At 44.9% G+C, this 13218-nt stretch overlaps 1 protein-coding gene across 1 annotated transcript in view; it reads right to left on the reverse strand.

Moving 5' to 3' along the window:
• Nucleotides 1–2002: 2002 nt before the first annotated feature.
• VPS53 (VPS53 subunit of GARP complex) overlaps nucleotides 2003–13218 on the reverse strand; it is an 80662-nt gene continuing 69446 nt past the window's right edge. Inside the window, exons 20-22 of the mRNA XM_067565776.1 lie at nucleotides 9891–10028; nucleotides 6700–6804; nucleotides 2003–6285 (exon numbers count right to left, since the gene is read on the reverse strand). Of these exons, the coding sequence (XP_067421877.1) occupies nucleotides 6115–6285; nucleotides 6700–6804; nucleotides 9891–10028 (414 nt within the window). The 3' untranslated portion in view covers nucleotides 2003–6114. The remainder of the gene's footprint in view (nucleotides 6286–6699; nucleotides 6805–9890; nucleotides 10029–13218) is intronic.

Here is a 13218-nt window from a genome sequence, read left to right on the forward strand (position 1 = left end):
ACATTTGCAAAGCGCTTTGTAGATGCTAAGTGTTACCAGCAGGCAGGAAACTATGAGCTTTGTTGGCAATAAAGCTGAAAATAAGCAAAGGGTTGGGTGAGATTAACAGAAATGTTTGCTGTATTTTGCATTTCACTATTTTCTGGCCTGAATAATAATTACTGCTCCTTTTATTAACTATAACCTTCTGGGGGCTTCAGAAGAAAAGATCCCCAAGAGAGCAGCCCTTTAACCAGGTCATGAGTTCACAACTTTCTGCTGAGACCCTACAAGGTGACCCAGTAAATAGCATCTCAACACAAGACAAGACAGAGTCTGAACAACACTGAACCATTTCATGTCCTCTCATATTGTAATTAATTCAGTGACTGGGCCATCAGTTTCATCTTAGATAACTTTGCAGCAATAGAGAATGGATTTCATGGTGGCTTGAACAGAACAAAATCAACATGAACAGGAATGGAATTTCTTATTTGCAGCCTGATGAACTAACAAACCAACCAGAAGAACACGAAAAAATGTTCATTTGTTACTACCTGAATTAGGGAGAGCCTGTCTTGATGCAAGGAAACAAATATCTAATAAAGGTACCAGGAGGATTGCTGCTGACGTTCGGCAATACATGCTTTCATTAATAAAAGTGAAATGGCTACCACAGCATAACTATTACACACACACAAAACTCCATAGAAAGAATAATATTAAAGTTGCAAAGTCAAGCACTCAAAAGTTATGAAATGCCAGAATTAAGATGGTCTGTGGAAAAAATAGTAAGCAATCATGTAATTAAAGATTGTATCATATCACACGCACGCATGGGGGCTGAATTAAGGGTGCACAGAAAAAATGAGTCCTGGCATTTCCTAACTTTTGAGTTCTTGACTTTGCAACCTTAATAATGTTCTTTTTATGGAGTTTTTTGGTATGTAACTTCCTAGATTTTTAAAAAAGCAAACTGAAGAAACAGAAAATCCATTATGGGACATTATATTAACACCCACACCAACATCAGTAGGGTTGGAACCTTTAGACCCACCTCACAGAGCTAACCGAGTAACTATTAGCAGTAGTAGGATGTCCTCCTTTATTTGGAGCAGCACTAGAGCGGTACGGAACACTTTGCTGGTGGGTTTCACAGACATTCCCTGATAGCACAGCAGTGGTGAGACAGACACCCCTGGCATGGAAAATTTCAGCCCAAACAGTCAGTGTTTGGCAAATTTATCAGCAATAGAAAGCGCACGGTCTTATAACGAGAAGTGTCAGACAACCTTAATAAGAGCCAAAAGCTATAATGTGGTGAAAGAGGCGGATTAACATGTACATTTCTGCCTGATCACTTGATGTAGGAAGGGCAAGGGAAAAGATATGGGAACTAGAATGAACCACTAATTCTCACAGCAAAATAAAAAGATCTGATATAAAATAGTATCTGTTGTGTCCTAAAAGTCATTGACTTTTCATTATTAATAAAGGAAGCAGGAGGGTCCCAGAGAAGTCTTCTCCAGAAAATAAGCAGCGTCATTACAAATCATCATCCAATTATTGAGGAACACAAGATTAATTTTCCTGGACTGCCTCCCACGTGGCTGGGGAGGGAAGAACCCTATTGGCTCTGCTGCTACAAATACAGAGGTCACTTTGCTGGAGCCATAGAAATCTGCAAGGTGGAAAAGTTAACAGGAGGGAAACTCTGTCTGCTAAGAGAAGGGAAGAAATACGATACAGAAAGGTTTGTAAAAGTGTGCTGGCCTTGTACATGTCGTACTAAAGCATAGCACCATGCAAGAAGATTTTAAAACACATCAACACACTGTGGGGAATACCAAAACAGGGACATAATTCTTCCATGTTCAATCGTCCTCAGAACAGAGGCTGCATTCTGCACGTGTGACGGTGTGTGTATGGGGACATGCACACACACAGCTTTCAGGTTCCTCCCCCCAAAGGCAAATCGGATCCAGTTTGTTCTACATAAATTGCTACAAAACACAGGCTAGAATATGGTCATTAGTAATGATTTAATTATCTTTAGTGTCACATTCCAATGTACATCAAGAAATCATTCCCTGGACAGAAAACTTAAAAAGCTATTTCGTACAGAAACATTTCCTTTATCCTCAGAAAATGTATAACGCAGCCATCTAACATGCTTTCAGAAGCACCCATTCTGATAAATACACAAGAACAAGGGAAGTAAATTTCAGATCAAGCTGGAAAAATGGAAACATGCCCCTTACCGGGTACAATTCAATGCATCTGTGTTTCTAACATTCTTCTAATTTTTTAAAAATTATTTGTGTTAACCGTTCCTTTTCTTTCCTCTTACCTCTAGAATTCTGAATGGCAGAGAATGACAACTTAGGAGTCTTCTGGGTAAAGAAACATGGAAATTATTTGGCTTTCATCCATACACAGTATATTTCTTCTACTGACCATGGCAATTGCTAACTTTCAATGGAAGGAAAAATTAATCTGAAGTGAAGTTCCTAGTCCAGCACACAGATAATGCATCTATGCAAACACCTTGCATTCCATACGTCTTGGCCACTGCATTTCATAGTCACTAATAACAACCCACACTGGGTTTGGTTATTTGTTCCTCAAGAAAGGTAGTCACACACCCGCCTTTCTTAGGTTGACTTTTGTAAACTGATCTGTATCAAGTGCAAACACCACTCCCTCAGAATGCAGGTTGTAAAACTAGCAGAAGGATCAGAAAACAAGGATCCAGCATGAGGGAAGTGTAGGAATCAAACAATGGGCTCTCTGAGAAAGTTTCAGAAGTTCACATAACTGGAACTTGCTGTCACCTCTTTTAGCCATGTTTACAAAAATTCCTACTACTGCTAATACTGTTTCAGATGCACTGCTTTTAGCAATACGGGACCTCTAGTTCAGCTATCCCACTGCCTCCAAGAGCTGTCTACAATAGGGCTTCCTGCATTCTAACACCAGCACATCATTCAAACCAGTTTCAATAGCAGGAGTCTTTTGTGACAATTTCCTGGCGTAGACAAGGTTAACGCAGGTGTCACAATAGCTCAACTCATTTAAGTGTCAGTTCTTATTTTAACAGGTGTGATCAGATACAAATGATCAGTGAGGATGTTTTATCAGCTGATTTACCAATTCTACTGTAATCAATCTATCAGTTCACGAACTATTAAGACAGACTGATTTATTAGTCTTGCAAAAATCACCATTACACTTTACTAGCCCAGGCACAGAATCCATTCTCCCACTCACACAATGCTGAGAAGGGAAGCCTGCATTTTCAAAAATGACTAAGGATTTGGGTGCCCCAACCTGAATCACTTTAAGGGGGCTGGTTTTTCAAAAGGCACGGAGCACCCTCTGCTGAGAATTAGGCCAGTGAAGTGTCTCCAGCCAGGAATCCAAAAATCACCAATTGCTTTTGGAAAATGTAGGCTTACTATATTATTTGCTAATAAAAATAAAGAGCAAAACTTCTCATTCCAATAGAACAGTTCAAAGCTGCCATATAATCATACGAGAACACTGCGTGGGGATGTTAAAGGAAGTGGAGGAAAGTTATGGAACCTTTTCCAAAAACAGCCATATCTGATTCCACCTTTAAAAACCTGTAACAGGAACAGGGTCACCCCAAACACTGAATGCTGGGAATGAGCCAGATATGGAGAAGGTAAGAACTTCAGCAGCTGGCCTTACCACACGCTCGAAATTGGCAATGGAAACAATGCAGAGATGGAGTATGAAAAATAGATTTGTTCAAGGCCTGGACCTCAATAAACGTCTCTAGAGGATGGACAGGAGAGTGTTAATGCTCAGTAACATGAATAATTATCTTCATTTCAGGTCCATCAAATAAGCTATCAGTACAGGAAACCCAGTAGTGCAGAATATTGCACATATTGCAACCACGATCAGTTATCTGACCAGAAATAGGTGCTGCTGTAAGCCAGAGTTTGGTTCGGGTTTTCTTTTTTCTTTTTAAAACATCTAGCTTTTAGCAGATATCTATCCTACTTCTAACAGGATCCAAACAAATCCCCCACCATTGCTCAGGCTACCATCCGTCTCCTCAGCTGTAAGCACAGAAGCCATAAGCCAGCACTGAGATCAGAGTGAAACCCCAAATCAGGACTAAAGTTGAAAGCGTGGGCTGAATCACCTGGTTTAATTGTGCACATACGTGTGTACTCCCCACTCTCTGCACATGGGAAGGCGCAGGTGAGAGAGAGGGGATAGGATAGCACAAAGGGAGAACCTGAAGCTAGTGTCAGACCAGATTTTCAGCCTCAACAAGGAAATTTCTCATTTGGTGCTCCCCACCCACCTGGGTGTCACTGAAACTCTGCAGGGTTTTTAATTTCATACACAGGTTTGTGCATGTGGAGTTTGGTTAAAATAAATCTGTGCTTGATCTGGAATGCGCTCTCCTTCTCCTCCCTCAAGTGAACTACACATCCCTGAACAGGGGCTGCAAACACTAACAAGCCTGTATCTACGGCAGCTCCCAAATACATACAATAATGAAAAGGCAGCCAGACGTGCCACAGAGTGCAATTCTCCTGAGATGACTGCAGTGACTCCTCACCTGATACAAACACTTCATGCAAGCTCCTCCTGCAGAATGGGTAGGAAAGCATGGATTATAGGAAGGAAGATGCACATGAACTCTCCTGCCACCAACATCCCTATGGTCTTATATCACCAGCCGGTCTGAAATATACCTTTAAACAACATGGAAAGGCTGCAATGGGGTTTGGGAAGAAATCCAGTGGTGATAACAATAGGGTGGTTGTGTCACTCAGTTACAGCGTCTCAGGCAAGCATGTGTCAAGATGAGCACTTCTTTCACACCAATACTTTACAATTTAGATTAACCAACCCAAATCTCGCACCCATTGCAATCAAGGCGCATTTTGCTGCTGACTCCAACGGGAGCTGGACTGCAACCCAGGTTACTTTAAAACGTCGTGACATTTTGGGTGCAATTCTGCTCCCAGATATTCCAGTGCAAATCTGAAGCCACCCCATCTAAGCTGCAGCATCTTAAGCACGAGGAGAGCCAGGTGGTTTAAATTGAAAGCTGGTGAGACAGTTCCATCCTTGGCAGCAGCAGGCTTATAATTAAAACAAACCTTTCCAGCGGCTCTGCCTGCCAGGCAGCGATGGTACTAACGTGGCACACCCAGGCTGGGCTCCAGCTGGCATGAAACAGGAGACCGTGAGCATGGTGGGATAGGACCATCTGATGCTTGGCTTATTCCAGAACAGCCCTTTGTGGAGGAGGGGGAGAGGGGAAGTGTGGGGCAGAGATGGCAGGTTAGCCTAGCGCATGTGAGAAAATAACGAGGCAGCTTCAGCAGATGGATAATTTGACCTGAAAGGAGCAAGAGCAACCGAGGCTACTGGTTTGTTAGCAGTAAAGTGTGAGTTGAGCGGTGACTTGCCGAGGTGCAGAATGCAGCGATTTAGCCTCTCCTTGCTTCCCAAAGAGGGTTCTGCTTCCTGTGTTACTCACAGCTGAAGCACGTGCGCCTGTCCCCGGAGCACAGAGAAACATTGTGGTGTCCTGTTCTGGGCATTTATAATGAGTTCAGTAGAGTTATGAGGGCCAGGCCCCACCGATTTAAGGGGATCTTATTTTTAAAGAAACAAGCAGCTTTATTATGGGGATTGAATGGTGTCTTGTCACTTTCAGGGCAAAGTCCAACATGCTGCACTGGACAACCCCAAATGGGAACTGCAGCTAGACGTGGAGCGAGCAGCATCGTTTGAGCAGCTGGCAAACCGTGGGTGTCATCCATTCAAACCATCTTCACAGACTGCAGCCTCCAAGTCACTTCATCTGCTCCAAGTCGTGGGCCTGGAGAAGCCCCAGTGAGACAGGTTTCACTTGGCCAATCTATCCCTGGGGGCCCAGAGCCCTGGGAAGCAGTCATCCCTTGCCAAAAATCCTGCTGCTTCTCCATTCAGAGCAACACGGTTAATGCATCTCAGGGCGTGGCACTGATCTGGCATTGATTTTCCAGTGACATGGTGTAGGATAATGGGGAGCCTGAGGACTTTCGCACAAGACCTGGCTAAAGTTGCTGGGGGGCAGCAGATGTTGCTTCTCTTCATCTACAGTCTCTTTTTGATGAGCTTCTCCAGTTTTCGTATTCGGGAGGACTCCTGTTCAGGTGTGGGAGCAGTCAGGGGCATGGAGCTGGGATTCTCTAGGCCAGAGGGAGGGGCGGGCAGCCTCTGGCGGAACAGTTCCAACATGCTGCTTTGCTCACTTCTCTTTAGACCCTGTTAAGAAACAAAGGAAAGTGGAATCACAATACACAGTGAGAGCATTACTGAACCTGGGCAGTGGGTGCAGGAGAAGAGCTCCTGGAGACCCAAGTTTAAATCTTAGTCTCCTCTTCCTCCCCTGCAAAGCCAGGATACAGCCCTCCCACTGTTCTGGACAAAGGAAAGCGAAGCCTGAAGCCAGGGCCTGAACTCTCAAGGCAGTAAGTAAAGGGAAAGCAGGGTACGCGCCATCAATCAGTAGCAGCTCTCTATGCCTTCACAGCAGGGAGGATGCATTTATTCAGTAAATTGCCTTTTCATACTTCAGAAGCCCTACACGTTTCTACTGAAACGGTTGCCAAGGCATTCAGGTTTCTCCAGAGGGGGACTTTATTATAGGACCGTAAATTCTGCTGGGTTGGTTCTAACCTTCATGTCTAATATCTTCTGGAAAGTGTCTGTGCTGCAGTCAGCAAGGAGTTTGATGTAATTGTCAACAAACACAATGGGGGGCTCATGAGGGGCCATAACCACCTGCAGAGAGAGAGAGAGAGAGAGAGAGAGAGAGAGACACGCATCAGATACAAGCTATGAACATATGAACCCACCAATCAGCAATACAAAGAGCCGTATCGATGGTGGAGGGAGAAGTTTCTCCTGAAATATAAGCGAAGCTTGTAAAAGCCCAACTGAAATTCATATGGTTGGATTATTCCCCCCACCCAACCTGGCATCCACGAAGGATGAAGGACCGTTACAGTTTAAATTAGATCAAGAGGGAGGGATTCTGGAGAGAATGGTTTTGAAATGATGCACATTTTACGAGAGCCACAGTCCTGCTCCGGCTTTACCTGGGGGACTCAGGACAACACTGTCCTGCTTAGTCCCAGAGTAACGAACAGTCCCTGTGCTGTGTCCTGCCAAGGATCTCCTCTCAGACTGACAAGGCCTTTCATTCACAGCCCGAAGTCCTAGTGTTTGCAGGGCTGTTTTACAATGGAACTAGCTGGGCAACATGCCACAAACACCCTTGTGGTGTCCACGTAGGACAAACAAACAGTGTACGGTCTCATCTATGCAAAACAGGGGAACCGAAGATGCCTAAAGAACAGAAAAGAGGTCATGCCCACTTCACGTTACTGAAAGGTGCAAACAGGTTAGCAGGAGCAAAGCAACGATGAATCCCAGAGCAGGGAGGGGAGAGGGGTCCCGTTTACGAATTGCCAATTGTTACTCAGGAGCCGAACAGATCGGAGAGGCTGCAGCGGCTGCGTAGTGTTGACGCTGCTGAAGGACTCTGCGTCCCAGCTGGTGTGCTGGCAGACTCTCGGTGTGTTGCCAGGGTTTGAATGTTCATTGTATTAAAGTGGGAAGCAGGGGCCTCTTCAATCCCACTGGGAAGAACTTGCCCAGGGAGAAAAGCTCTGCACGTGGCTGCTGGCGAAGAGCCTCAGCTGACAGCCCTGTAGCCGGAAATCCTCTGCTCAGAACAGGCAGCACGTGGGCAGTGGGAGCCTAGACTTCCCTCTACTGCCCCATCAATGAGCCTCAACCCTAGCCTGAATTGCTTATTATCCGAGCCCTGCTTCATTAAACAGAGCAGACACAGCAGCCAATGGGGTAGCAGGAGAGGACTGCTTTTATATAACCATTCATCTCCCCAGGAAAGCGCAGTTTAGGATCTTCTGCTTAGCAGCAAATCTGCTTTTTACTCCATTTCACAACTAGGCTGGCTGAAGCCTGAGGAAGCTACTTGAGACTCTGATTAGGAGACAGAGGATCTACGCCACATGGGGACACCTTGGCACCCCCATGGATTGGGATCAGCAAGCAGAGCTGTGGGGAAACTCCACTCTGGTACTCCGCACTGGCTTCGGGGGGGATTTTGGTTAATGTGAGCTCACCTCATGCGCTGCACTGTCCCAAAGCCACCAGATTTCCAATGAAACCATAGTGCTCTGAGGGGGGAAGAAGGTTTCATTCAAAAGCTGGGTCAGAGTCACGGCCCTGGTCAGAGTTCCAGGTCTGGACAGAAGCCTGAAGCAGGCTAGTTTCTCGTGGTTTTGGAAGGTTTGCCCAATTCTACTCTGTCCTTTTACATACAATGACGGTAGCCAGGGTTACCTGCATTGGTGGGTTTTTTTAAGGCATCTGACATTTAACCTCATGTCTCATAGCTGCCCCATGGTAGCGGAGCACCCAGAGTCACTTCACACCGGGCCATGTTATTCCATTACCGACATTAATGGCCCCTCTATCTCTGACAAGGCTCTTTGGACTTATCTGTATGCAACACTTCTCCATAAGAGCTGGCTCTGGTGTGGTGCAGAGACCCCTGACTTCCAGCAGGGGCTGGGAGAGACTGAATCCTTGCCCAGGAAATCAGGAGTGATTAAAATGGCGACTGAAAGCTGGAAAGATGATAAGCTGCTTTCACATCAAAATACCCCTTAGGTGCACAATAAACTCTATAGAAAAAGTCTTTCACTAGTGCTAGTCAGCAAAACCTCTTACTGGGAGAAGAAATAAAACCTCCCCTGTCCTTCCAACCACTTCCATATGTTTCCTTTGACTCATCTCGCCCCGCATTGTATTCTGTCACTCAGACATTTCTCTCTTCCCAGCACATCAGCCCAACTAAAAACACAGTCGTGCACGCACATATAAATTCTTCATTTATACCCTTGTAAAGCTTTGTGCCAACTCGTAAAGCTGGAGGAGCAGGAAACGTGCCCAGCCTCCCCCTTCCACCCAGACTCACCCAACCCAGTGGATTTTCACACTCAGTCACCCACCCGCGGGGTACCTGCCCTCTTGTGGCATTCACGTTAACTGCGTTCTTGTGCCATACACAGGTTTAGTGATGCACACAGAGTTAATAATACAGGTAATGCACCCCACATTGTCACGTGCAATGGATTCATCCCCTCACCATCTAGGTGATATGTATGAGATATCCCTGAAAACACTCCAGATAAATGGAGCCGAACCGAGCTTCTGACAGAGGTAACATTGTCCTTGTTAGTGGGCAATGGGCTTGGAAGAATTAGCTTTTTATCAGTAAAATATTAGCAAATGTTGATTTCACTACACACGGGCAAACCGACAAAAAATATTTCCATCGATAATCAAAATATACAGTTGGGCAAAGTCAGAAACATGCTGCTTGAGAACTTGGAGTTTGATTTAAGGATATTTACTTTGTATATTTTGACATGGGATGTTCACAACGTAACGGTTATAAAGCTTTAACTTTTCGCATCTCAACATCTACTGTCATAAAATTGTCTGACAGCTTCCCCACATATTTTTGCACAACCAGCTGTGAGAGAGAGTCCCGAAGCAACGTTAGCGTTTGCTCTGAAGCATATGGGGAGAGATTTTTGAAGGTGCCTTAGGGAATCAGGAGCCCAAACCCTATTGAAAGTCAATGGGATTTGAGTGCCCAGCTCCGAGATGCCCTGGAAATGCCAGCCATACCGTACAAAGGTACATATACATGCGTGTGTTCTCTGTAATGTTGGGTTCCAAATACAAGCCCCTTGGCATTCACCCACCGACTTTCCAGGCCAAGCGCCCTAGCAGGCTCAATAATCAGAATAAAGAATCTTGAGCGTTACCTTCAGGATCATTTCGGCCCGCGTCATGCCTTTCACCACTATCTTTGTGTAGCTGGCGGGAGCTTTCCTCACCACCTGGGACCCAATAGAAGGCAGATCCAAGAGAACCATCTTCAGAGAGTGAGTGTCCAACAGCAGCTGTAATAGTTAATCGCATTCTTACGTTCTACTGTTCCCATCTACTCAGTGTCATTAGCAGCTAGAATGCCACAAAGGCTATAAGCGTAACTCTTTACAGTCCAGAACATCTTGGCATTTCCATCACTGTCGGCACAGAGGGCCTAGAACCAGGTGGAAGTGTGCACTTCCAGTGCTCTGCACAGTACCAGCACTGCAGAAAGGCCTACGACATTAGGAACATTTGTGTTATGGCACTAAGGACCCATGGAGTTTAGTTAACATATGGAGGCTACTGGGTTTCAGTTACTATACTTGGGGTATTGAATGTGGACCAGATCAAAAAAGTGACAACATATCACTGCTATATGGTGGCTGTCTCACGGCCGGCAAGAGATGCACTGGTCAATTCAGTGAGGACAAGATCCCATATAATAAAACCCATGTTCACAAACAGCGTTCTGGGGCCTGGGTTTGAATGGAACTACTGTTAAAGAGCAGAGACGCTCCCTTTCAGAGATCAGTAGCGGCAGTGAATAGCAACACTGCAGTGACATTTGCACCAAGGGCCAGATTCACAAAGATATTTAGACAACTAAAGATGCAGTTGGGGCCTCTTTGGGGATTTTCAAAAGCTCCTCAAGCAGGTCAGGCACCTAACTCCCATTGACAATCAACGGGCGTTAGTCACCTGCCTCGCTCAGGTGCTCTTGGAAATCTCATGGAAGAGCTTATCCACATCCGAAAAGCCCCTAAATAACTTTGTCAATCCAGCCCCAAAAAAACAAGCATCACTCAGCACGAACTGGGTTCAGGGTAGATCAAAGACTAACAGACCTGCACTGTTCAGTTTGCATTAGACAACACAGTTATCAGAGAGCTGAAATGGACAAGTTATTCCATTACCCTAATAACAAGACACACAATGCACTGCTGGCTAACGGGTTAATCACTTTAACCACATGGTTATTCAGAAAAGCTCCAGTAACAACCTTATGTCTCTAATCACGTTTATTATTATACAAGGCAACAAGGAATTATACATCAGCCATTTGCTTTCTATTAGGGAAAGCAGCAGGAGTTCAGTTTTTACACAAACACAGCAACATTTTTTCTTTAAAAAAAGATCCTGTTTCATTTCACAAAAGTATGTTGCTCAGAGACCTATCTTCTGATTCCTTGGCAGCAGGCAGCTTTTAAGACATCAATCAGTAGTTCTCTGTCCTCCCATTTGGGACTATCCTGCATTTTCGTCACAGAGGCAGCCCACAGCGAAACAGCTGTATCTATAACAGGCAGCTGAAAACTTGTCCCACCCAAGTCACATCTTCAAACAAAGAGCAGTGCTGTCCCAGCCACCAGACAGGTGTATGAAGACAGAATACGCTAGGGTAACAGCTGCACCCAGAATGCAAAGGTAATGCAAACTCTCAGGATCTGTCCAGTTATTTGCATCCCCTGATACACGGGTATACATCAAAGTTCACTGTTTCAGTATAAAGGCATCTATCAAATGTCAAAGACATTGACAAAACCTCTTCCTTCCTTACGGATTCTATTTGCTGTCTGTTACTTTTCTGGCTCTCTAGGAAAATATTGAGAAGAAAGGAGGCAAAACAGACTCTGGAGCTCATATTTCAAGTCCTGACCTGCCATTGACCCCACTGTGTGACCTTAGACAAATCACTTCTGTGCCTCAGTTTCCCCATCTCTGAAATTGAGCCAACTTCTCTACTTCACGATGCTGTGGTGTGTCTGAAATGGTTTGTAAAGCACTTAGACATCCCGGGATGAAAGGCATTTTATAAGTGCCACAGCATCTTTCATCCAGCAACACCCCAAAGGGGTTGCCAAGCTCGTGCTCTGTATCACTCCACTCAGTCACCTTTTGGAACGGAACCCAGCAGCCATTCTGGACCAGAACCAGAACAAGGGTGTTTTTAAAGAGAGGGATATCAAATCCATCTGGGAATATCAGAGGAACTGAAGGAGGCAGAATATAATTGCCCACACTGGACGTTAGCCAGGACACATGGCTTAACACCAATTCTTGACAAAACCGCCATGAGATCTTTGATTGTCACAGGTACTCAAGACCTTACTTCTATATTTCTCCCAAAACACAGCACATAGGATGAACTTGGAGGTTTCCTATACAGATCCTAAGCAGGACCATCACTCACTTAGCTTGAGCTCTAACATACGATGTACAACACTGAGCGTTTTCATTATAAAACCTGTACAGACGCGGGTTCGGAATTCATGCAAACAGATTTTTAACTGGACCTAGTTTTCAGAGAGTGGAAGTCCAGCATTTTTTGAATGCTTTTGAACCCTTTAAAGGTGCCTCAAGCTGTGCATCCAAAATTGAAGCTTCCAAAGTCACTAGTTATTTTTGAAAATCTTGACAAATATTATTTCTCTCCTCCAATTCTTTTCTCCACCCCAGAATTCTTGCTCTTTCTTCCTTAACCACCTGACTCTTCCTCCCAGTCTCACTCCTCTATCACATTCCTCTGAGGTCCCCACAACTTCTAAAAGGACTCCTCAATCTTCTCTTCCCCGAACCCTTCCCAACCAGACCTTCTCACTGACTCACAGGTGCGTTGGTCCATCTTGAGCCACCAGGCCAACGTCAGGCCCCCATCTGGCTGTCTAGAATCTTCATAAAAAGACAAGACCCACCAAACGAACACAGCCTGTTTGTGCGTGCTGCTGGCATTTCCAAGGCAGGCTCAGCTATTTAGGATGGAAAAATGCTGAAAAAAATCTGCAGAGAATGCCACAAGCACCTGTAGAAAACCACAAATGGCACCACAGGGAGCTACACCTCTGAGCCCAAGGCCCTATAAAGGATGTCTTTTTTGTATTTAAAATACAAACACCATAAGCCCTTCACAGCTTCAAAGCTAGCCATGGTCTCTTGCTGCAACCCACACTTTGATACAGCATTTTGTTCCTCAACCTGCTAGAAAAGGAAACACAAACAAGGATCTACACAATCCACATTCTAACATCCTGCTTAAACAAAACACTATCTGGGAAACTAACAAAGTCATGGAGAGGCAGAAACTTCTGTCTTCTTTTACAGCTCAATTATTTTTCTTAATCTTCCTATTATTACAGCACATCCATCAGCAACTGATCTCAGCACCTGGACACAGCAGGACTCATTTTGGCTGTAATTTGGAATTCAGAGGCTTCTGCTAGA

This window comes from Emydura macquarii, unplaced genomic scaffold (assembly GCF_026122565.2).
Source record: "Emydura macquarii macquarii isolate MOO-44397 ecotype Brisbane River unplaced genomic scaffold, CSIRO-AGI_Emac_v2 contig_2699, whole genome shotgun sequence".
Taxonomy (NCBI): Eukaryota; Metazoa; Chordata; order Testudines; family Chelidae; genus Emydura; species Emydura macquarii.